This window comes from Podarcis cretensis (assembly GCF_951804945.1).
Source record: "Podarcis cretensis genome assembly, chromosome: 17".
Taxonomy (NCBI): Eukaryota; Metazoa; Chordata; class Lepidosauria; order Squamata; family Lacertidae; genus Podarcis; species Podarcis cretensis.
Window position 1 is genome coordinate 27,803,213 of NC_137187.1, and position 23,423 is coordinate 27,826,635.

Below are 23,423 nucleotides of genomic sequence, written 5' to 3' on the forward strand. Positions count from 1 at the left end.
AAGACCTTGCTGTTGGCTGTTTCTCAATTTATTAATAAGCGACTCCAGGGGACAATGTGTTTAATTTTCCCCACCCCCTCGCTAGTTGGCTAAAGTGCTTGAGCTCAGGACAAGATGTGGATTTGGAGCATTCTTGAGTCAACTAACAATCTGCTTGCCAGATCATATTGGGCTGGATTGTGTTTTAAGGTCCAAGTTCAGGACACACCTATGTGAGAAAGCCTTCCAGTGCTAATAGATAACATCCACCATTGAAGCATGTGTTCCTTGTTTTCACACACTTGGATATATGGAGAAATGGAGCACAGCACTGATAATTACAATGTTATTCAACATTGTTGTTGTTGTTGTTGTTGTATGTTAAAACCCAAATGCCCCCTGGCTTGTGCATCTCTGTAACTTTCCATCAGGCATGCAGGACACTGAGGAATTATCAGAGAGAAGATGAATCACACACAAACTGCAAAATGATTCCCAAATCTGGACTCACTTGATGCCCAGAACTAGCATAACAAACTGGTTTCAAGACGAGCCGTTTTTGTCACTGCACAGCTGTGTCAGAACAGGACACCATTGCACTTGATGTAAAGGAAGATCAGACTCCTTTCCAGATCATTTACACAACATCTTATGTTGTGGGCCAGCATACTGTATAGGTAATTCTAATTCTAAGAACACTGTTGTGCCTTGTAGAGGTGAATTGTCCATTAAACACAATACAGTGGTACCTCGGGTTAAGTACTTAATTCGTTCCGGAGGTCCATACTTAACCTGAAACTGTTCTTAACCTGAAGCACCACTTTAGCTAATGGGGCCTGCTGCTGCTGCCGCGCCACCAGAGCACAATTTCTGTTCTCATCCTGAAGCAAAGTTCTTAACCTGAAGGACTATTTCTGGGTTAGCGTAGTCTGTAACCTGAAGCGTGTGTAACCCAAGGTACCACTGTAGAGGTAGAAGACTCTACTTTGCTTGCAGGTCACATGATTGAAACTCAGCCACTCTGGTGGCAAAAGTCAGTTCACTGCTATAGAAAACCCATAGTCTCAGTTTCTTGGATGTGTAGTTCAAGTAAAACATCCAACAAACATGGCAGTGTACTGCTAGTCCCTGATTTCCTGTTCGAAGTAGCTCTGAATGGCAGGTTAGCTGGGGAGAGTCAGCAGCACTTTTGATGCATTTAAACCTCTTTGTCTGCAAAACAACCTAAGTGCCTGTAATCATTGTTTCTTGTTGAGCACTGTCCAGCATTGCATCATTTACCCTTGGCCTATATTTGCAAAAACCTCCCAGAGCATGTACTTTTTCATGGAGATTAAAAAAAAATGCAATCTGTAAACATCTTGTATATTAAGCATGAGTCCAAGACAACTCTCAAAGCAGACCATATATCTGTCAACAAATAAGTTGATATTACCACCAGCAATGACACAATATGTATCGTCTCCAAGGGAGTCGGGGGTCTATTGTTAAGGATGTGCTTGCTTGGCGCCTAAGTTACTCCAAACCCCAAGAAAGTAAGACATCCTATAAATGCTAGTGTGTTGTCAGAGCTACAGCAAACTAGGACTGCCACATTGCCGGCTCCTTTTTAATAGGGAAAGAGATGTTGAACCTTACCTCACAATTTTGAATTGTTTAGTTTTAAGTTGTGAAACAGATACAAAACTTTCTACAAGGGAGCTATAAATCTGCCCAGCTGGGATTGCATTTCAGTTGCAGAATCATGGGGTGGTAGTCAACTAAGCTTTACTCCAATAATTGGAATTAATGAACATGAGTACAATAGAGTTACTCTGAATAGAAGTTAGTTGAAAACCAGCATGACTTTTTAGTGCAGAGCCTACACAGGGAGACTCTTTCTATGTGATTGAGAATCCTGGGAAAAATAAGATCTCTAGTCATGTGTTTGGATATAGGCTCTGGTCAAACCTTCTGATGAATTTCAGTAGGCTGGAGAAAGGGACAAGTAAAGGGTTATCCTATTACACTGAACATCTATTACTGTATATTTCCATGTATAAGCCAAGGGTTTTTTATTATAAAATAATGTTTAAAATTGTGGGTTGTCTTATCCACCAATAGTGCAGGGGGGGGGGAATGGGCGTTTGGTTGCAGCCGTGAGCAGGAGATTGTCATTGGCAATTGGGCAGGTGATTTCTGGCAGCGGCAAAGGCTGCTGTCCATTGGCTGGTGCTGCAGGAATAGGGCGGGCGATTGGCGGCAGCTGGCGGCAAGTGGGCAGATGATTGGTGGTTTCGGCGACACGGGCAATATTGTCATTATCGGTCATTTTCGGCAATCCCCCCTTAAGAAAGCTCAACAACTCTTGGAAATCTCCCCCCATTTTCTTAATTTTGAGTCCAAAAAATAGGGGGCATTTTATACACAGGGATGTGTTATACAGTGGTACCTCGGGTTAAGTACTTAATTCGTTCCAGAGGTCCGTACTTAACCTGAAACTGTTCTTAACCTGAAGCACCACTTTAGCTAATGGGTCCGCCTGCTGCTGCTGCCGCGCTACCGGAGCACAATTTCTGTTCTCATCCTGAAGCAAAGTTCTTAACCTGAAGCACTATTTCTGGGTTAGCGGAGTCTGTAACCTGAAGCGTATGTAACCCGAGGTACCACTGTACACAGAAAAATATGATAATCCCAAAATGAAGACTTTGTAATGTGGATTCTAGGTCGCTTGTAACTCCATGCTTCTACTGAGCTAACGCTCTCTTCCCCTAAAACTTCTAGAACAGGGGTTCCCAAAGTGGTTGGTAGCACCCCCGGGGGGTGCTGGAGGTGTAAATGACTAGCAGCTTTTGAAAAGGTGGTATCACTGCATCAAGTTAATCAGTTTTGTTGAACTAATTAAACTAAATAGTTTTGACTGGATTTTGATAAACATTCAGTTAATTGTTAATTGTGGTGATTTTTGTGTGTGTTGTTATCTAACCACTATTCTGAATAATGATTTTGGTAAGGTAGGGTAGGGGGCACTATGGGTCCAATGATGGAACCAAGGGGTGGTGACCAAAAAAAGGTTTGAAAATCACTGTTCTAGGCCCTTTTTCTGGCTTACGTTCAAAGAGGGCCTTCTCGGTGGTGGTGCCCACCCTGTGGAACGCCCTCCTATCAGATGTCAAGGAAATAAACAACTATCTGACTTTTAGAAGACATCTGAAGGCAGCCCTGTTTAGGGAAGTTTTTAATGTTGATGTTCTGTTTTTAATCTGTTGGGAAACCCAGCCAGATGGGTAGGGTATAAATTATTATTATTATTATTATTATTATTACTACTACTACTACTACTACTGTTACTATTATTATCCTCCACCCCCCTAACCCCAATGTTAATATACTTCATTTTTGCAGCTCCCATTGTGACACTTCTGTACCCTTTGGCATGAATCTGATTTCTGCTAAGTGTGCCACAATTTCCTTTATTCTACCTCACCAGCTCATTGTTTGCCCTAGTTTTTACTGAGATAGTGAATGCCTCTGTTTTGCACCATTTTAAACTGAATGGATAGCTCCTCCGTACTCGTCCCTTCCTTCTCAGATAGAAAACTAGATGTCAGGAAGAAAGTAAGACTGGAAGTCTCCCTCCTTTTTTTTACATCAATTGAACATTCAACCCTGTGATCACAGACATATCATCACCATGTCAGCGAGAATTGAACCTTTTGCTTCCAGGATTCCCTCTCCTAACACCAGACTTTGACACTTCCCTCTATTCCCTGCCAGACGGTGGGGTCACTGGGTTGAGCTCTGGCTCCTATCACAGTGACAAAGGTAGGAGAAAACACAGAAAGAGAGGTGGGGGGTGGAGACCATCATTTCTGTGCAGCTACTTTATTTTGTTGGGTACATTCATAACTTCAAAACAGTTTCATCTCCACCCCACCCTGCCAAAGTAGATGATGAGATTCATTTAAAATTCCACAAGCTTTTATATACAGTAGTACCTCAGATTAAGTACTTAATTCGTTCCAGAGGTTCGTACTTAACCTGAAACTGTTCTTAACCTGAAGCATCACTTTAGCCTATGGGGCCTCCTGCTGCAGCTGCGCCGCCGGAGCACGATTTCTGTTCTCATCCTGAAGTAAAGTACTTAACCTGAAGCACTATTTCTGGGTTAGCGGAGTCTGTAATCTGAAGCGTATGTAACCTGAGGCGTATGTATTCAGCTGACTGTGCCCCCAAATACCCCAGTAATAAGATCATTAAGTTTGCAGATGATACAACGGTGGTTGGTTTAATCATGACTGGAGAGGGGGAGGCGGCCTATAGGAAGGAAGTTGAGCAATTGGGGGAGTGGTGCAGGAAAAACAACTTACTCCTTAACTTAGAGAAAACAAAAGAGATTATTGTGCACTTTAGGAAATGTAAATTGAATATGCAGCCACTTATTATTGAGGGGAAGTGTGTGGAACAGGTCTCGGGGTTTTGATTTCTGGGAATGGAGTTGAGAGATGACCTAACCTGGGGAGAAAACAGCAAAGACCTGATGAAGAGAGCATTGCAGAGGTTATATTTTTTGAGAATCCTCCGGAAAAATCATCTCTCAGAGGACCTATTGATGGCATTTTACCATTGTACTGTTGAGAGTGTATTAACTTATGGTCTGTGTGTGTGGTTTGGGAGCTGCACGGTCGGGGGGGGGGGGAATGCTGTCCAAGGTTGTAAAGAGTTTCTAGGGGGCTAACCAGGCTGGGAGAGCTGGGATAGCAGGCTTGTTGGTTTTTGAATGTCTGATGTAGATTTTTTCAATTTCGTTGTTCTGTATGGGACAATGACAATAAAGATTATCATATCGTACACTAGGAAGCAATTTAAGTTAGCAAATTATACAAAAGCAACAACAACAACCTGAGAGCAAGTTATTATGTATTTTCAGTATCAAGGGAAGTTTGGAAGTGTGGTGTATAATTCTATTGTGGTTAGCACCTTTCAGATGACAAAGTAGGAAAGGTTAAAGGTAAAGGTAAGGGTACCCCTGCCCGTACGGGCCAGTCTTGACAGACTCTGGGGTTGTGCGCCCATCTCACTTGAGAGGCCAGGGGCCAGCGCTGTCCGGAGACACTTCCGGGTCACGTGGCCAGTGTGACATCGCTGCTCTGGCGAGCCAGAGCCGCACACGGAAACGCCGTTTACCTTCCCGCTGGTAAGCGGTCCCTATTTATCTACTTGCACCCGGAGGTGCTTTCGAACTGCTAGGTTGGCAGGCGCTGGGACCGAGCAGCGGGAGCGCACCCCGCCGCAGGGATTCGAACCGCCGACCTTTCGATCGGCAAGCCCTAGGCGCTGAGGCTTTAACCCACAGCGCCACCTGCGTCCTTTCAGATGACAAAGTAGGAAAGGTTACCCTCTGCATATTGTGTTTTTCATGAATCCAGCATAGAAAGACGTGTGCTTGAACTCCTGCCTAACTAGGTTGTTTCTTCGTTACATAGCTTGGGTCATGCTTCGTATGTGTCTTCTGTCTGCAGCTTATCCTCCAAGGTAATCATACAAAGACTAAGAGCTGGCTTACTTCCTCAGTGTATCATTAAGATTGCATTTGCAAGCTCTGTCTGTTTGGGACCCCTTTGGGATGACAACATAAGTGAAATTTATACGAGTCTTTTAATCCATATTTGTTTGATGTTGTTCGTGATGCAGGGATGCAAGTAGCTGAGTGACATATTTATGAGGCTTTGTGCAATTGTAAGTTCTCGTGGCAAAGCCCTTTTGCTTTACGTATGACCACCCACCAGCTTAGCATAAAATCAACACAGACTTCTGGCTACATTCAGAAGAAGGAAAGCCAGCTTTTTGTGTGGTGTTTTGGAGTCAGAAGCAGCTGTCCTTGGAAATGCTGGCTCTGCAGCAGGATGGGTAGATGGCATGTTGAAAATGCACTGTGCTTCATCAGTGTTTGCATGAGAAATAATAGCCACTTACTGGTGGCAATTTCACAGTGCATTTTTTTAAATTGCGCTTTTTGAAAAAATAAAAAAATATCATGACATTATCTCTATAAACAGGAAAAAAAAGTTTATTCAATACAGCAGTGGGTTTCAACCAGTGTGCCATGGCACCCTGGGGTGCCTTGAATCATGGCCATGGGTACTGCGGGCAACAAGGGTTTCCATCCCTCTTTCCTTCCCTCTCTCCTCTGATGCCATTTCGCATCTCTGCCTAGCTGTTTGTTGCAGCAATTCTGGCTACAAGCTTCCCAGGTGAATGGTGCCTCTGGGGCTGGCCAGGGGGTGTTTCCCAAGCCCCTGTGGGGCAGTGTGAGGAGGCACCTCTGTTTGTTCCCGACATTATAATACCAGTTCTTAATAAAAATTAATAATTATATAGCTTTGCAGGTGACAAAATCTTACCCAAGACAAGATGTCTGGTGATAAACCTTTCCCATACATGTCCCCAGTTGTCAGATCTGTGTGGCTTTCCATTTCACTGTTTAATTTCACCTTCTTTATTCAGAAGCAGAACAGAAGTTTTCACCACCTTTCTGCTAGTGGTGAAATTTGATGCTGGGAGCTTAGTTATGGAAGAGACTACTATCCTTTGATGCCTATTGCCCCATCCCTGTGCTTGTCCATACAATACTAAAACCATCACTTTATCAGGGTTGGGTGAGTGCGTTCCCCATTGCCCCAATCACACATATTTTCTTTTTCTGACCTGGGGTAGGGGGCAGTCAGAAGAATATCAGTGGTGAACGGGTTGGCCTGTAAAATCACTTATTGAGGAAGCAGATAGTTCCAATTGGAGCACCATATTTTGTCGTCACCTGAAGAACTTGCGAGCTCTTCCTCCTTCAGTAGTGTTTATCTTGTTTGGTTCCTTTGGCTTGGAATCTCTGTGTCCCCTCAAGTTGACTGGAGTTTCAAAAGAATGGCACATTCTTTGCCCTTCAGTGAGGAGGGAAAGGGTGCGTTGTGAAAGCCCATCCAGATGGCCTGAGCCATAGTTTTAATTGCAGTGCTGCTGATTCTCAATTGCATTCCTAGGTCTAAGAACAGAAAATGGTCTGCCAGCTCTTCATGGGTGAGACATAATTGGTATCCTCAGATTTCTGATTTACTAACCACCTGTGACATTTTCCTTGTGAACTGAGGGAGAAGCACAGCCATAATATTCCTAATCAACTTCAGAAATTGAAACATTAGCTGGAGGCACCATGCCTGGGAAGCTTTAACTTCCCCACACACCCTGTCTTTTTGAAAGGCTGAGTTTTCTTTTTTGCAGAACAAAGCTCCGTAAGAATAAATGAACCCACAAATAATTTAGCTATCTGGGAAGTAGCGCAGAGGTTTAGGGTGGGGAGTTACAAGAGCCCAGCATGAAAGAAGAAGCAATAGGGGGACCCAAATGAGGTCCCTGAAGGCTTGAGGTGGGCAAATGTCACCATCTTCAAAAAGGGAAGAAAATACTCAGGTATCTACCGTATTTTTCGCTCCATAAGACGCACCAGACCATAAGGCGCACCTAGTTTTGGGAGGATCAAAACAAGAGAAAAAATATTCTGAATCCCAGAAGCCAGAACAGCAAGCGGGATCGCTGCGCGAAGCGAAGCAGAAGGAGGACAGGTGCATTGCTGAAGGGGCGCTGCGCAGAGAGCCAGAGCTACTGGCGACAACACTGGCACCCATGCATTGAGTGTATTGAGTGCTAGAGAGATTATTTTATCGGTTGGGTCTAATTGGTGGTCAAATTGTGAGGGAGCAACAGTTGACAACTGTTGGGGTCCTCTTGTAAATAGAGGACTGAGATGTGTTATCAGTTTCATATCCTCCAACATTTCTCCGAAGAAAATAGGGATGTCCTAAGGAAAAGCGGGACATTCTGGGATCAAATCAGAAACTGGGATGGCTTCTGTAAATCTGGGACTGTCTCTTGAAAATAGGGACACTTGGAGGGTCTACAGTTTATCTTAACCCAACAAGAGACTCAATTGGCATGTGAACTTTGTTGGAATCTTCAGCCTTAAGCTTTAGAAGCTCCAACTCTAGCTTAACCAATTTCCTTCACATTCCTGGAAATGCAAAGTTTCTATCTACTTAGCTGTGCCTCTGTTCCCAATTTGAGTGTTAACATATTGTGTAACTTCTGGATAGACTAGCTTCACTGAAATCTCACAGCACAGAGTCTTGTCTTCTTTTCTTTCCTCATGGAAAGAAAGGGATCTCCATTTTTTTGAATTTTTCATTTGTTTCCTGCCATATAGGTACTAATGGAACGCTCACTTGAAGACTTGTTTTATATACCGAGCCTGCAATGAAAGCCGAAACCAGACCGATTAAGGATTTGTTTTGCGTGTTGAGTTGCAGCTGTGGTCAACAGGCGTTGATGAGTTTCAGAAAAGACACATTGAAATCTCATCCTCCAACTGACAACATTTTAGGGCTAAAAGGTCAAGCATTAAAAGCAAAGATAACTACTAAGTTCCCTGTAGGTTAAACATCCACAGAGACTCAGGGATGTAAATTATTACATCAAAAGGCAGGCTGTGCTGCTACTTACATCGGAAACAGCTGCTGACTCTATATACAGACCTATGAAAAAGAAAACGGATTTTGTAGGCACTAATTCATATATTTATATAGTTGTGAAGATTGCTTTATGTTTTGAAAAATACAATTTTTTAGTTACGCGCTGCTGCCTCAGTACCAACTGAGGGACAAACAAAGGCCCTGCCAAGATCTCGTAAGATATTGACCTTGTGATCTTGTGACGACTGTGCTCACTCCAAGATCTTGTGCCCCTGACCCTGCCGTGGCACACTGCTGTAGCTGAGAAACCAGGAGTTGCTTCTCCCTTTGCAAAAAGTCCCTCTTGCTGCAGCTGGGCTCAGGAGTCACCACATTCTGCTCCTGAGCCCATCAGACACACATTCACATAGAAGTCAATTCCTAGGGGCCGAGGGGTCTTTGGCAGCTCACCTGGCTCCTGTTTGGATGTGGGGCGGAGGGGGTACTGCGCTGCAATTTTCAGAAGCATAATATAGTGTTATAGGCCACCCCAATCTGTATGAGCAGTGTGAGGTTCCGGGAGTCTTGGCACTTGAAATTGAAATTGAAATACTTTATTGTCACTTGTACAACTTGTATACGGTGAGATTACACGAGTACCCTCCTCTCATCTCTCTTAGTCTTAATTCCCCTCTGACGCACACCCACCAAACCCAAAAGTCAGTTGCCCTGTTCTTATCTTTTCATTCAGCAGTCTAACAGCCCATGGATAGAAGCTGTTCTTTACCCTGTTGGTGCGACTAATCATGCTTCTATATCTTCTGCCTGAGGGCAGGAGATCAAGAAAGTGCTGGCCAGGGTTTGAATCATCCCTGAGAGTTTTCCTTACTCTTCTGAGGCAACGTTCGTCTGCTATTTCATTCAGCGGATTCACGGGACAGCCCATAATATCTTGTGCTGTATTCACCACCCTCTGTAGGCACTTCCTATCAGTTGATGTCAAACCAGCGTACCACACCGTGATGCAGTATGAAAGGACACTTTCTATTGTTGACCAGTAGAAAGAGATCATCAAATGTTGATTGACATCGTTCTTTCGCAATATTCTGAGGAGATGGAGTCTCTGTTGGGCTTTCTTAAGCACCTGGGTTGTATTTATTTTCCAAGTAAGGTCTTCACTGAGATAAACTCCTAGGAATTTAAAGGAAGAGACTCTCTCCACACAGCCCTCCCCGATGTACAGCGGGGCTAGTTCTCCTCTCTTCCTCCGAAAGTCCAACACTTAAACAGGGGTTGTCTTTCCTTTGGAATGAGGCACAGCAGAGACTGTAGGGTCTTTAAGAAATATGGTTTATTCACACATATTTACACTGGAGTTTTATGGAGAGAGAGTTCACAGCGTTTGCATCTCAAGAGGCACTTGTCCTTCCCAGCAGCGCAGTGTTGGATTCAAAGACATCATAAGCATCATCCCTATGTCTGTTTGTTAACTGCCTGCTCCACCCAGCCAGCGTGGCTGTTGCCCTTCAGTCTCTGCACGGAGTCCTCCACACTTCTTCCTTCTCCTTCCCAGCAGCACTTGCAGAAAACCCCTTCTCCACATCCAGCCCCACCAGCATCACTGGGCACCCCAGCAACCTCTGTTTCTCAAACCCATTGCCAAAGGCACTTTTCCCTGCTGCTTACATCAGGCCAATGGTAATCCGATCCCAAAAGCTACTAGGCAGAGGGTCTTGTGTTTTGCCAGTGGCTTAATGTTATCAAACAAACCATTGCAGTGGTACCTCAGGTTAAGTACTTAATTCGTTCCGGAGGTCCGTTCTTAACCTGAAACTGTTCTTAACCTGAAGCAAAGTTCTTAACCTGAAGCACTATTTCTGGGTTAGCGGAGTGTGTAACATGAAGCGTATGTAACCTGAAGCGTATGTAACCCGAGGTACCACTGTATCAGCTTTTTGTTTCGTCCCAAGCCCATCCCAAGCGAGCCATTGCCAGGCTGACCCCATGAGAAAGCCAGCCAATATTATTTCCAGCCCTTGCTAAATTCATGAATTTATGAGTTTACTCAAATTCTAACCCTTCACTGAATGTAGAGATTATTAGGGGTGGGGATTTGCCCCCTCCCAAACTCATAACAATGTATAGCACTTTACAGAGGTCTAAAAATACTTGGCTTATGCTCTCTTAAAAAGGGGTCCCAGAAAGGATTAATTAGATTTATCATCTCATTAGTTTTCAAATGTCTTGAAAATTTTGCAGTTAGTTTAAAATTAAAAAAAACTGCTCAGAGTCACTGAAAAGGAACAAGTACCTAAATGAATACTTGCTATTTTCTTTTCCTTAGAAAAAGCTCCTAACTCTTTGCAACAGCTGTATCCTTGTCTCTAATTCCTCCTGTCCTCTCTCATTTTATGCTGCTCATACGGTCTTTCCTTGGCAATACACGGGCTGAGCTGTAATTCAGGATTTGAAGCCTGGAATCCAGCATTTTGCTGATGGCTGAGGTCAGGGTGAACCCATTGAATTTGGTTTCACAAGGGTACAAGCTAATTATCTGATTACAGCAACAGACCTCCTTTGGCACAGGCGCTGACAATAAGGATGCACTCCAGTGGGACATCTGTTTGCATCTGGCCAGAAGACCCTTTTCTATCAACAAAAGGAGCTCTGTGCATTTAGCAGCAAATGTACGTGCCTTGCGGATGGAACGGTTTGATTGGCAATACCCAAATATGTCATGAAGTCATTGCCGCTGACAAAGAATCACAGACTCTCTAATGAGAATCCAGCGGTAGCTCATACAGACTCTTGCTGTTTAGTAATTGGACACATCTGAAAGGGTTAGCAAAGGCTGGCTTTATGTGTATTTAATTCCATCGCTTGCTTTTTTTAAAAAAAAAGTTGATTATGCTATTCTGAAAATGCTAGAACAAATATGCCTTGATTGATCATTTTATGACATGGGCTCAACAGTAGATTCTTTGCTCTCTCTAGTGCATATATTTCCCTGCTCTGAGAAACCTGGGAACTTGTGTCAGCTAAATCTCCAGGGGATCCACATCATGGGAGGATATCCATAGCAGCCAACGACAACAGAATTGTCATCTGACACGTCAGGTTGTCAAGTTGTCTGCGTTGTGCCTACTTTGTCACCACTAACTTTGCTTGCCATCACAAACATAGCTGTCTTAGGGTCAGGAATTTAAAGAGTCCATTTTTTGCTTCGTTAAAGAACAGTGTCATGAATCCAGGTATATTTCATGATACAGAGAAAATTTAAAAAAAAAGAATGAAAGCAATACGTAAGTGAAATACAGGGAAAGGGCATAATAAAAACTGTAGGATTCCCTCTTTTCTCTAAAGTTGCATTTCTGTGACTCACTGAGGAATTTGCTCCCTGTTTGCAGAAGTGCCAGACAGAGAGCATAGTGGACAATATCTCTGCCCTCCCCACCGGGGTCAGCTCCAAGCTGAGGAGCAGTGGGGCCCCTACCCTCTGTCAGTAGACTCTTGGGGGCTTCTCCAAACTAGCCTTTTGCCATGTGCTTTCCGGCCACAGGTCCATGCTTTCCCTGTCCCTGTCCAAGCACTTTCCCCAGGCATAGGCACCAACTCTATGGGACTGAGGACACCTCTCTCACACTCTTTCCCCCCCCGATGTATGTGAGGATGGGGCTGAGCATCCTCCAAACTTGAGGGGCCGGGCCATGGCAACAAAGGCTTCGTCGGAACTCCCCACAGTGGCAGAGGCCCCTGCCAGGACTCCCCGTGGTGGAGTCTTGCCCTTCTGGGCTTCACAGCCTCCTCCCAACATGGATGATGTCATGCGTGTGTGTGTTGCATGTGTGATTTCACATGCACAACACACACACACAGTTGGGTGGAACCTGGCACGTATGTCCCCAGGAAAACCTGATCTTTACTGCTGAATCAGAGTGCCACCTCTCCCAATATGTCCCGTGGAGGACCTTAAGGTCCATAAATAGCAACACCCTAGAGGTCCGGGGCCCCAAGGAAGTTCGATTAGCTTCACCCAGAGCCAGGGCCTCCGGCCTGGTAGAACGCTCTGTCTCATGAGACCAGGACCCTGCAGGATCTTATTTCTTTCCGCAGGGCCTGCAAGACAGATTGTTCTGCCTGGCCTTCGGCTTGGAATCAATTTGATTCCCTCCCCCTCTTCTTTTTTCCGTTCTCCTCCTGTGATGGAACTCCCATTTGGGGACTTCCCTGCCTTTTTTCTGGCCCATGTAGGACCAGTCTGGAAAGTTAGCCTTGGTGAAGACTTTACGCTTTCATCCCCCAAAAAGTTTTTGATTTGAGTTTCCATTGAAATGAGGCTGTATTTTAATGTTTTAATGTTGTATTTTAATCTTGTTTTTAAGTTGCATTTCAATCAATTTGTTTTTGTATCGGGTGTTAGCCGCCCTGGGCCCGGTCTTGGCTGGGGAGGGCGGGGTATAAATAAAAATTTATTATTATTATTTATTATAAACAACAAGTTGTGCTTTCTACGGATTGCTGTTTGCTCCGATTCAACACTAAAGAGTGGGTTTTCACATGGAGGCGAGGGAGGTGTAAGCACTGGGATGCGGAGCTGCAAACCCAGACCTGTGCAAAGAAATGCAGAGCAAAGCTATGTGTGGATGAGCCCTTGGATGTGACAGCGTTCCAAGAAGTGCTGAGAGACCCTTTTAATTTCCCGCAATGCCTCAGATGCCAGGTCAAGGGCATTGTGGGAAATTTAAAAGCTGGCTTGACATAGCAGACCGGTGCAGTTTGCAGTGCTGGGCCAGGAAGAAGATGAATGAAGAGGGACGCAGCAATGAGTCTGACATTTGCCCAAGGCTGCCGGTTACTGCTGAGTGTCTATTTATCAGGCACACTTATATTCCTGGCCAACTTGCCATCTCTCCTCCTTGAAGGAGTATTGATATAAACATTGCTAGGACTGTCCCTAGCTGAAGCCAAAGATCACAGATGATCGCATGAAACGTTTAAGCCCTGTTTATTTCATAGAATCGGAGAATTGTGGAGTTGGAAAGGGCATCCAACAAGAATGATGGTCAATGCTGATATGTGGCATAATGAGAGCGCCCTTCAAAAAAAAAAAAAGAAACAAGTGAGACTGAATAATTAAGTCAGTGAATCTGGCAACTGCATAGTTGATGCACTATAGACTTCTGTGGAAATCCCCACCCCCACCGTATTTCAGCTGAGAGCTTTAATGTTAAAGTATTCTTCGGAGAAGGGACGAGAAACTTGGGCTCCTGTGGGAATTCATAGGAAATTAACAAACTCTATATGCATAGATTCACTGTGTAAGTCCTATTATTTTGGGTAAAAGGTAAAGGTAAAGGGACCCCTGACCATTAGGTCCAGTCGTGACCGACTCTGGGGTTGCGGCACTCATCTCGCTTTATTGGCCAAGGGAGCCAGCATATAGCTTCCGGGTCATGTGGCCAGCATGACTAAACCGCTTCTGGCAAACCAGAGAAACACACAGAAACGCTGTTTATCTTCCTGCTAGGGCGGTACCTATTTATCTACTTGCACTTCAACATGCTAGGTTGGCAGGAGCAGGGACCGAACAACAGGAGCTCACTCCATCGCGGGGATTTGAACCGCTGACCTTCTGATCGGCAAGCCCTATGCTCTCTGGTTTAACCCACAGTACTACCCATGTATTATTTTGGGTAGAGGTGGCAAAAAGAATGGAATTCAGTTTAAAATGTACCCTTTGGGAGATAACATTCCGAATGCATTTTGATCCACACTGGTCAACCAAACAGAGTGTCTTTGGTACAAGGGGAATGAAAGAAAAGAAAGGAAGTTGTTATCTAATGTTGCTTTTGAACATTATTGTTTTTTGTATACAGAAAGTATAAAATATAGGTATCTGTGTTTTATCATGTATCACTTCTGCTTGTAAATATAATTGCGGCTTTTGCCCCAAAGGTGTGTACAAGCAGCTGAGAAAGGGTCAGACTGCAAGTACTCAGGTCTCTCCTTCTCTCAGACCTTAGTCTCTGCAGCTCGGGAGACCTCGGTGGGTTACTAGACCCAGGTGCCACGTCAGCCTCCCCTCACTCAACCGGTAGTGGAGCAGCTGTAAGTGATGGCCCAGCTGAAGGCAATGAGGTAATCCCTGCATCTGGAGCCAGGGCAGGCTCAGGCCCCTGACTCAGCCCAGCTGGTGCTTGTTGCAGGCGAACCTGTGCAGACTTTGCTGCCTGTGCAGAATCAGGCCCCAGACTTGGTTCAGATGATGCTTGAGGCAAAGGATCTGGTGCAGACTGAGACTCCTCTGGCTCCGAGCCCGAGTCCCAGGCCATCACAAATTGTCATCTGAAGGCAATCCATTCATGGGTTGCATCCATCCATCCATCAAAGGGGGCTGTATTTTTGTCCTGTTTCAGCAGCTGTCATCCTCTGACTAGTGCCGTCTTTACAGATGGGGTGCTTTTCATTTAAAGGGGCTCAGCTTACTTTAATTGTTTTTACTGTGTCGGAGCAGGGGAAACTATGGTTCTGCCAGGGCTTTCTGGCTGGAGTCCTCTAACTCAGAGGAAGGTGATGTGACACCATAGGACAGGCTTCCTCAAACTCAGCCTTCCAGATGTTTTGAGACTACAACTCCCATGAGCCCTAGCTAGCAGGACCAGTGGTCAGGGATGATGGGAGTTGTAGTCTCAAAACATCTGGAGGGCCGAGTTTGAGGAAGCCTGCCCTAGGGGTACTGTCTTCACAGGCATTGTGCAAATGTTCCTGGTTGGTGATGTGCATTTGGGGATGGCTTGAGGGTAACTCTGTCTCCCAACCTGAATCCCTAGCTTGTCTTCGGAAGAAAGGGACTCGTGATGCTAAATTAGCATTTTGGTACAATTCGCTACATCTCTTTTTAGTTTAGCTTACAATGCATATTGGATGGTTTAGTTCAGGTGTTGAAACTAATGTTGCACAGATATTAACCTGGTAGCACACCGTTCTCACTTTATAATAATTGTAATAGTTGCTGCAGCAGTATGTTGCTATATAATAATAGTAGTAGTAGTAGTATTAATGATAGCGTTTGATACATTTCTAAGTGAAATAAATCATGCTGATAGGTTTTCCTTGCAACCAATTTTTAACAGTGAGCTTGTTTGTAAGGCAGCTGTTGTCCCTCAATCTGTTTGCAACTCCAGTTCCAATATTTACTGTCACTTGCGCCTTTTTCAAATATCCAGACCAAAACTCCAGGGTATATCAGCATTCAACCAGATTGTAAAATATGTGCAAGGTTAAATTAAAAGCAAGTGTTTAAGTGGATTAGGGACACCCATTCCAGTCTTGGGATCTTTATCCATAAACTCAGTGGCGCAGACAGGGCCTCTGAAAGACCAAAAAAGAGATTTATCTATACTTGGCTGGAGTTGCCGGTTTGTTTTTATTATACCATTTCCTGGCCAAGTTTCTCAATACTGAGAAGAAATGATTATGAAAATGTCTTACCCTGGGGCACTTAGGAGCACGCAAAGCTCCCCAGGACTTGTCATTGCTGGTCCAGTTTGTACTCCTGAAGAAATCCCAAAGTTCACACATAGTGGGAGAACACGGCTATACCACAGGGATGCTTTTACTGGTCCACAGAAACTCATTGTCTCACCTTTCCTCATGTAGTGTCTTGTAAACAATGGCTGATGTATGAGTCTCTATATTATGGCTGCGTATCCCGATTCTTTGTCCTGCCAGTTCAACTTGGTGTTCGCCCAAATGAAGGGGGTCACACTTAACATGAAATATAAAAGTCAGTTTCTAAACTATAGTATGGTGTTTTTAACTTCAGAACACAGCCATGTTGACTTATGCCAAAGAGCCATATGCCTCAGATGCAGGAAGCAGCTTATCTGAACTAATACTCTGGCCGCTATCTGTGCTAAACCTACAAGCAAAGTTAACAACTCAGCCTAGATATGGGTGTGAGCTATGAGAGGAAGATGTGTCAAATATATGTGTGTGTGTGTGTGTGTATGTGTTGTTGTTGTTGTTGTTGTTGTTGTTTAGTCGTTTAGTCATGTCCGACTCTACGTGACCCCATGGACCAGAGCACGCTAGGCACTCCTGTCTTCCACTGCCTCCCGCAGTTTGGTCAAACTCACGCTGGTAGCTTCGAGAACACTATCCATCCATCTCGTCCTCTGTCGTCCCCTTCTCCTTGTGCCCTCAATCTTTCCCAACATCAGGGTCTTTTCCAGGGGGTCTTCTCTTCTCATGAGGTGGCCAAAGTATTGGAGCCTCAGCTTCACGATCTGTCCTTCCAGTGAGCATTCAGGGCTGATTTCCTTAAGAATGGATAGGTATTTTCCTTAAGAATGGATATATATATGAATGCGTAAAACATTGGACAGAATTGGTGGTTATACAGAGTTATGCAGCATGTGGAGCAGAAACTGGGTTTCATCTTTAGCCTGCCAAGTAATGATATTGCAACGCTACTTAACAATAACTCAGCTGTTATGGTGGCAAGAATGCGATAAGTTCATTGATCTCAGGGCAAGGATTCTGGATTACAGCTTCCAAGCCAACATGGTCAGTGGTCAGCAAGGATGGGAGTTGTAGTCCAACAACATCTGGAGGGCACTGTGTTGGGAGAAGCCTCCTCTACTTGAATAACCCCCCCCTTAAAGTGTGTAACCCCCATCCCCACCCCTATGAGAAATTTGGGTCGTCATATAAATGCTTTTATTTTCTCCCTAAATTTCTACTGTCTCTCCCACCCCACCCCCTCCGCCCAAAGTAATCTCCTAAAGTTTCCTTTAAGCAGAAATTTGGTGGTAGCGGTTTGAGAGCCACAAAAAGTTATACCAGTCTTAAGAGAGTCCTGTCAACTTTATGCAAAATTCCTACAGATGATTTGCCTTAGTAAGATTCGTCAAATTCAACACAAATTTCAGTCTAGGTGAAATTCAGTGGTCACTAAGGTTCTTCTGATATTGGAAGCGACAGAAATCACTGTTATGAGTGTTATATGAGTTTGTACATGGGTGCTGGGTGTGATTTTTTTTAATGAACACATCTGAGCCCTGATGGTGTGCTCTACAGACAATTTAAGCTTGGGTACTTTAATGAAAGTGGCTTAGTTGGTCATTCTGATGTAAACACACACACACACACACACACACACACACACACCACCCTATACCCATTTCGATCAAGGTTCTCTGGCTTATCTGTTTTGCAGATCAGGCTTTATGTATTGCTTTTGAGCTGAGCACTCAAGGTTATATAAATTTTGGAAGAGAAGGCTGCCCAATGGCTCCCCCAATGCCTGTTGGAGGGCTGGAAATGGAATCCAGACTTGCTGGTTTTCAAACCCTCGTTTTAAATACAGCCTCTCTTGTGTGTCACCCTGAACATTATCTGGACACGGTTTGCATACGGACCGGGAGGACAGTCAAATGTAATTAATGCCACATGTTAATCTGGAAGTGGGCGTTTTATTGGGACTGCGGCAGAATGCAGACCAATATGTTTGGGCTCCAAGTTGCATGTTTCTGTTTACTGTGGGTCGTATCGCTGGCAGCGCTGTTCACCACTGTTCACCGCTGCAAGTGCATTCAGTGCATTCAGTCTCGCAGGTTTAAAACGTGAGTTAAGATAAGCAGCATGCATGTCAGACTGTACATTCCTCAGTGTTTCTTCCAGGCGTGATTTTTCACGCTCCTATTAGATAGGGCGATGTCACCAGAATGCAACTGTTAGGCATTGCTTTTTGTGTATAGTGCATCTCTTCCGTGACATGGTAAATCTTAGATCAGCCTTCACCAACTGGAATTACTACTCCCATCGGCCCTGCAAGACACCAGGTTGGGTGAAGACTGTCTTAGATAACCTTCTGTTGGCATTAAAGCCTTTGTAGTCTTCCTGTTTCAAGCTAAGTGTGTTAAAAACAATGCAATGGTACCTTGGTTCTCAAACTTAATCCGTTCCGGAAGTCCGTTCCAAAACCAAAGCATTCCAAAACCAAAGTGCATTTTCCCATGGAAAGTAATGCGCATCCGGTTCCAGACTTTTAAAAGCAACCCCTAAAACAGCAATTTAACATGAATTTTACTATCTAACGAGACCATTGATTCATAAAATGAAAGCAATAAACTGTGCACTGCAGTCGCACAATCAATCAACCAGTAGGTGAACTGGGTTCCACACAGTCACAAAAACAAAAAAGAGAGCTGCAAAAACAAAAGCACAAAATAAATAGACAGACCTCAGCGTAGCACTCAAAACAGAAGTGTGGCACTCAAATCGGGAGCGTAACACTCAAAATGGAGCCCATTCGGCTTCTGAAAACAGTTCGCAAACCAGAACACTTACTTCCGCGTTCACGGTGTTTGGGTTCCAAGTTGTTTGAGTACCAAGGCATTTGAGAACCAAGGTACCACTGTACCTCTTCATCAGACCCCTGACCAGGAAGCGATCACTACTAAGCCACCACTCCTTTTGAGAAACATTTTCCCCTTCTTTCTTTGCAGCCACAGCATCATCACTTTGTTGCCCAGTTCAGATGGAACTTTCTCAGCCGAATTCATTTGCTCTCTCCCCCCCTTCATTGCTAACATGCTTTATGGCCCTCTTGAGACAGTGTGTGTGAGAGAGGGGGGAAAGAAATTGGCGGGAACTAACCACAGAGATGGATCCAGCAGTCAGGAGGTGCTCAATTTGAACTGCACATCTTTCTCTTTTGTCAGATTGTTGGCTGTGACCACCAGCTGGGAAGCACTGTCAAGGAAGATAACTGTGGGGTCTGCAATGGCGATGGTTCCACCTGCCGGCTTGTCCGAGGCCAATATAAATCTCAGCTCTTGGCAAATAAACGTAAGATGTTGATTTGACTTTTTGCCTCAACAGGAATATGAACGCCCTCCAAACAATGATGCGTAAAGGGACCGGTCGCTTCTAAGGGTTTTAATTATAACCCAAACATTTAAAAAAATGTTTCCTTCAACTGTACTGACCCCATGCTGGGAAATCAGGCAGAATTAATCTTCCGTCAACAAAAGGCTTGGCGTTTGGATTCTGAAGGCACGCAGATGGAAGATAGGTTTGCCAGATGTCACAGAGGACATGGCAGCTTTTTCCTGACGCGTCAGAAGGAAACTCCACAGGTGTGTCTGCTCTGGTGTTGCCGTGATGGAGGAAGCGGCACCTGCTAAATGGCTTTCCACTGGCTCGCCTGCAGCATAGCCGCTACAAATATATACAAGCCCCATTGGGGTTAGAATCAGGCCACAACTATGGCACACACACAAACACTGCAATATTTTGCGCCCCCAAAAAACATGAGGTAATATTTGTAAGCCCTTGGAGTAAAAATGGACTTGGGGAAAGCTATGACATTCTAGAATGATTTACTCATTAAATGTTGCAGATGGGGCCAAACTGCTTTGTAATGTCAGCCTGATGGCCCCTTCTCCATTGCAGTGCACCTTTGGTCGGGAGCTTTCTAGTGGAAAGGGAGTGTGTCTGCTCCCCCTACCCTTAAAGAATTTTTTTTTACATGCTCTCGTTGACTTCTGCCTATGTAGATGCCCCAGGCACACAATTACTTTGACAAGATGAATCTAGAACAAATGGGGTGCAGGGCGTGAACACTGCTGGCAGGTGAAGGGTTAAGCATCTCCCCTTGCTACTAAGTGCCCCTCCATGAGCACTATGCAATAAAAAGGGGCAATAATTAAATGTAGTTGTGATGTAATGTTTTGACTGGTACAAATCACCCTGATCTTAACAGTAAAGGTAAAGGTAAAGGGATCCCTGACCATTAGGTCCAGTCGTGGCTGACTCGGGGATTGCGGTGCTCATCTCGCTTTATTGGCCGAGGGAGCCAGCGTACAGCTTCCGGGTCATGTGGCCAGCAGGACTAAGCCACTTTTGGCGAACCAGAGCAGTGCACAGAAACACCGTTTACCTTCCCGCCAGAGCGGTACCTATTTATCTACTTGCACTTTGACGTGCTTTCGAACTGCTAGGTTGGCAGGAGCAAGGACCGAGCAACAGGAGCTCACCCCGTCTTGGGGATTCGAACCGCCAACCTTCTGATCAGCAAGTCCTAGGCTCTGTGGTTTAACCCACAGCACCACCCGCGTCCCTATTAACAGTTAACAGCAGTTAACAGTAATGCTTAGCTTTTCCTCAACTCTGTCCAAAAGTGAACATTAGTTTTACAGAATGCATGGTGTGTGTGTGTGTGTGTGTGTTCTGAATTTAGAAAGAAAAACTGGCACATGAACTAAACATCTAGAATAGCATGTAATTTCTGACAAGGGTGTGTGGAGCCATTTCTGCTGAATATCTATCCCACCTATTTATGTTTGGTTTCTGTGGGGAGCATGGAAAGGCGTTTGTTTACAGAATCATCCTTACGGTCTCAAAGAATAGCCCGATGGTTAGAAAAGTTTGAGACACACCCTGAGTTTGCACAGCGTGCTTCCGAAAATGAATGCACTAGCTGCGATCTTCCCAGCAGATCGAGGAATAACAATTCACGGAAAAGCTGAATAGTCTTGTGCCAATACTTACGTGTTGTAAGACTGAGAGCATACCAAGCCAACCTGGCTTAGTCAGGACCAGCAAATACATTTTGCCGCCTGAAGCAGGACAGCAAATTCCACCCCTCAGTATGTCAAAAACAATAGTCCCCCAGTCTTCTCAAGTTATTTTGGCATCTGAGGCAGAAAATGCAACAATAATAAAATGATGAACAGTTTGCTACCTTTTTAATGGCACCCGGAATGAGCTGCCTGAGGCTGCTGCCTCACTCTGTCCTATGGTAGGGCCAGCTGTGGGCTTAGTGTAAGAGCAGGGAATTTGCTGGACCCTCAGCTCCCAGCATTTATTTCTTTTTCTTTTTTTAAAAAAAAATGATTTTCTTTTTTCTCATCACAAATATACTTATATCCATAATGTACAGTTTGCATAACATCTCCCCCTTTGGACTTCCCTCAACTTCCATTTCTGATTTATTATCCTCATTATTATATTCTGCTGTTTTTTACAATACATCAGTATTTTCACTTTGTTACAATATTTGTTCCCTATCCATAAAATTGTGAATGTTTATTTAAATCTTGCCATCGAGTCAATGTTCTTTCTTTATTTCTTGCAAATATAATATAAAAGGTTCCCACTCTTTTTCAAAGTCACTATTGTCCTTTCCCGAAGTTTGTCACGTCAGCATTGCCAACTCCACATAGTTCATCAGTTTTTCTTGCCATTGTTCTTTGGCTGGAATTTCTCCAGCTTTCCAGTTCTGTGCTAACAGTATTTTCGCTGCCGCCGTAGCATACATGAATAATGTCCTTTTCTCTTTCGGCAGATCTTGCCCTAAGATACCCAACAGGAAGGCTTCTGGCTATTTAACAAATGTTGTTCTAAACATTTTTTTCAATTCATTATATATCATTTCCCAATATATTTTAACAATTTTACAATCCCACCACATATGGTAAAAAGTTCCTTCAACTTCTTTACACCCCCAACACTCCTTCTCTTCATTTTTATATTTTTTTGCCAATTTAACCAGTGAAATATACTATCTTTAATACATCATCTTCATGTAATTCTCTTTTAACAATATACAATATGTGAATTTCAGATTTACTTTCCGAAGTTTTATCCAATCTTCAAATTGTATATTGTGACCTATATGTTGCTGTCCATGGTGACTGGGGCTATGGGCATCCAGCAACAGGTTCCCCATACATCCTTGGCTTATTGAATAGCGGTGCATTTCTGCTGGGGAGAAGCAGGTCCAAATTCCCACTGAACCATTAAGCTCACCAGAAGACTTATTAGCTCTGTCCCTCATCATAGCCTGCTTTTAAAGGTGGTTGCGGAAATAAAACGAAAAGGAGCATGTATACTGCCTGTAGCTCCTTAGAGAAAGGGACGCGGGTGGCGCTGTGGTCTAAACCACAGAGCCTAGGACTTGCCGATCAGAAGGTCAGCGGTTCAGATCCCCGCGACGGGGTGAGCTCCCGTTGCTCGGTCCCTGCTCCTGCCAACCTAGCAGTTCAAAAGCATGTCAAAGTGCAAGTAGATTAATAGGTACCGTTCCAGCGGGAAGGTAAACGGCATTTCCGTGCGCTGCTCTGGTTTGCCAGAAGTGGCTTAGCCATGCTGGCCACATGACCCGGAAGCTGTATGCCAGTTCCCTCAGCCAATAAAGCGAGATGAGTGCCGCAACCCCAGATTCGGCCATGACTAGACCTAATGGTCAGGGGTCCCTTTACCTTTTAGCTCCTTAGAGAATGGGTAGGATAATATATATATAGTAAATATTTTCAGACCCTTTCTTTAAAGGGTTGATTTGTTGCTCCATATAGAGTTGGAGATACACTGCAACATTTTGCTGCAGGTTCTACTTATGTGCAACAATTTTCAATCTGATAGCACTGCTCATTTTTCTGTGCTCTGGAGCTGCAGGCCTTGCATGGACTTGGCTGTTTAATCTCAGGGTTGCTGCAGTTATTGCTGCTACTACTTCTATATATATATATATTAAAAAAACCTCGTCCAAGTGCAATTTCATTCCCATACTTCCTCTCCAAATCCATAGGTATCTTCCCGCACAGCAAGGCATTGCATAAGGAACATTTGGCTGCTGCAGGGAGTCTGCTTTCATTTCTGGTTTTCCTTCCCTCTTGTACTATCACATAAGGGGGGTGGGAGTTGTTGCCTGGGATTGAGCATCTGTGAAGCAGGTAGCTTAGAAGCTCTGAGGAACGCCGCTGTACTTAAGAGATTCCGTTTTTTAGCACTTCACATTAGCAGCTTCTGTGCCAAAAGGAAAAATAAATGCTGGGAATGTTTTTTTCCTCTCTGAAGCATTCCAAACACACCGCTGCGTCCATCGTATTGAATTAATTTTCTCTCTGTATCTGCGTTCAGTTCTGTTCCCCACTCTGCGGACATTGTGGAGGGGGGAGT

General features: G+C 44.3%; 1 protein-coding gene across 3 annotated transcripts in view; it reads left to right on the forward strand.

Annotated features, from left to right (window-relative positions):
* Positions 1-23,423, forward strand: part of ADAMTSL1 (ADAMTS like 1) — a 496,501-nt gene that overhangs the window by 303,658 nt on the left and 169,420 nt on the right. For all 3 annotated transcript variants that reach the window (XM_079959104.1, XM_079959106.1, XM_079959105.1), the window contains one exon: positions 19,184-19,310. In XM_079959104.1, coding sequence (XP_079815230.1) covers positions 19,184-19,310 — 127 coding nt within the window. The remainder of the gene's footprint in view (positions 1-19,183; positions 19,311-23,423) is intronic.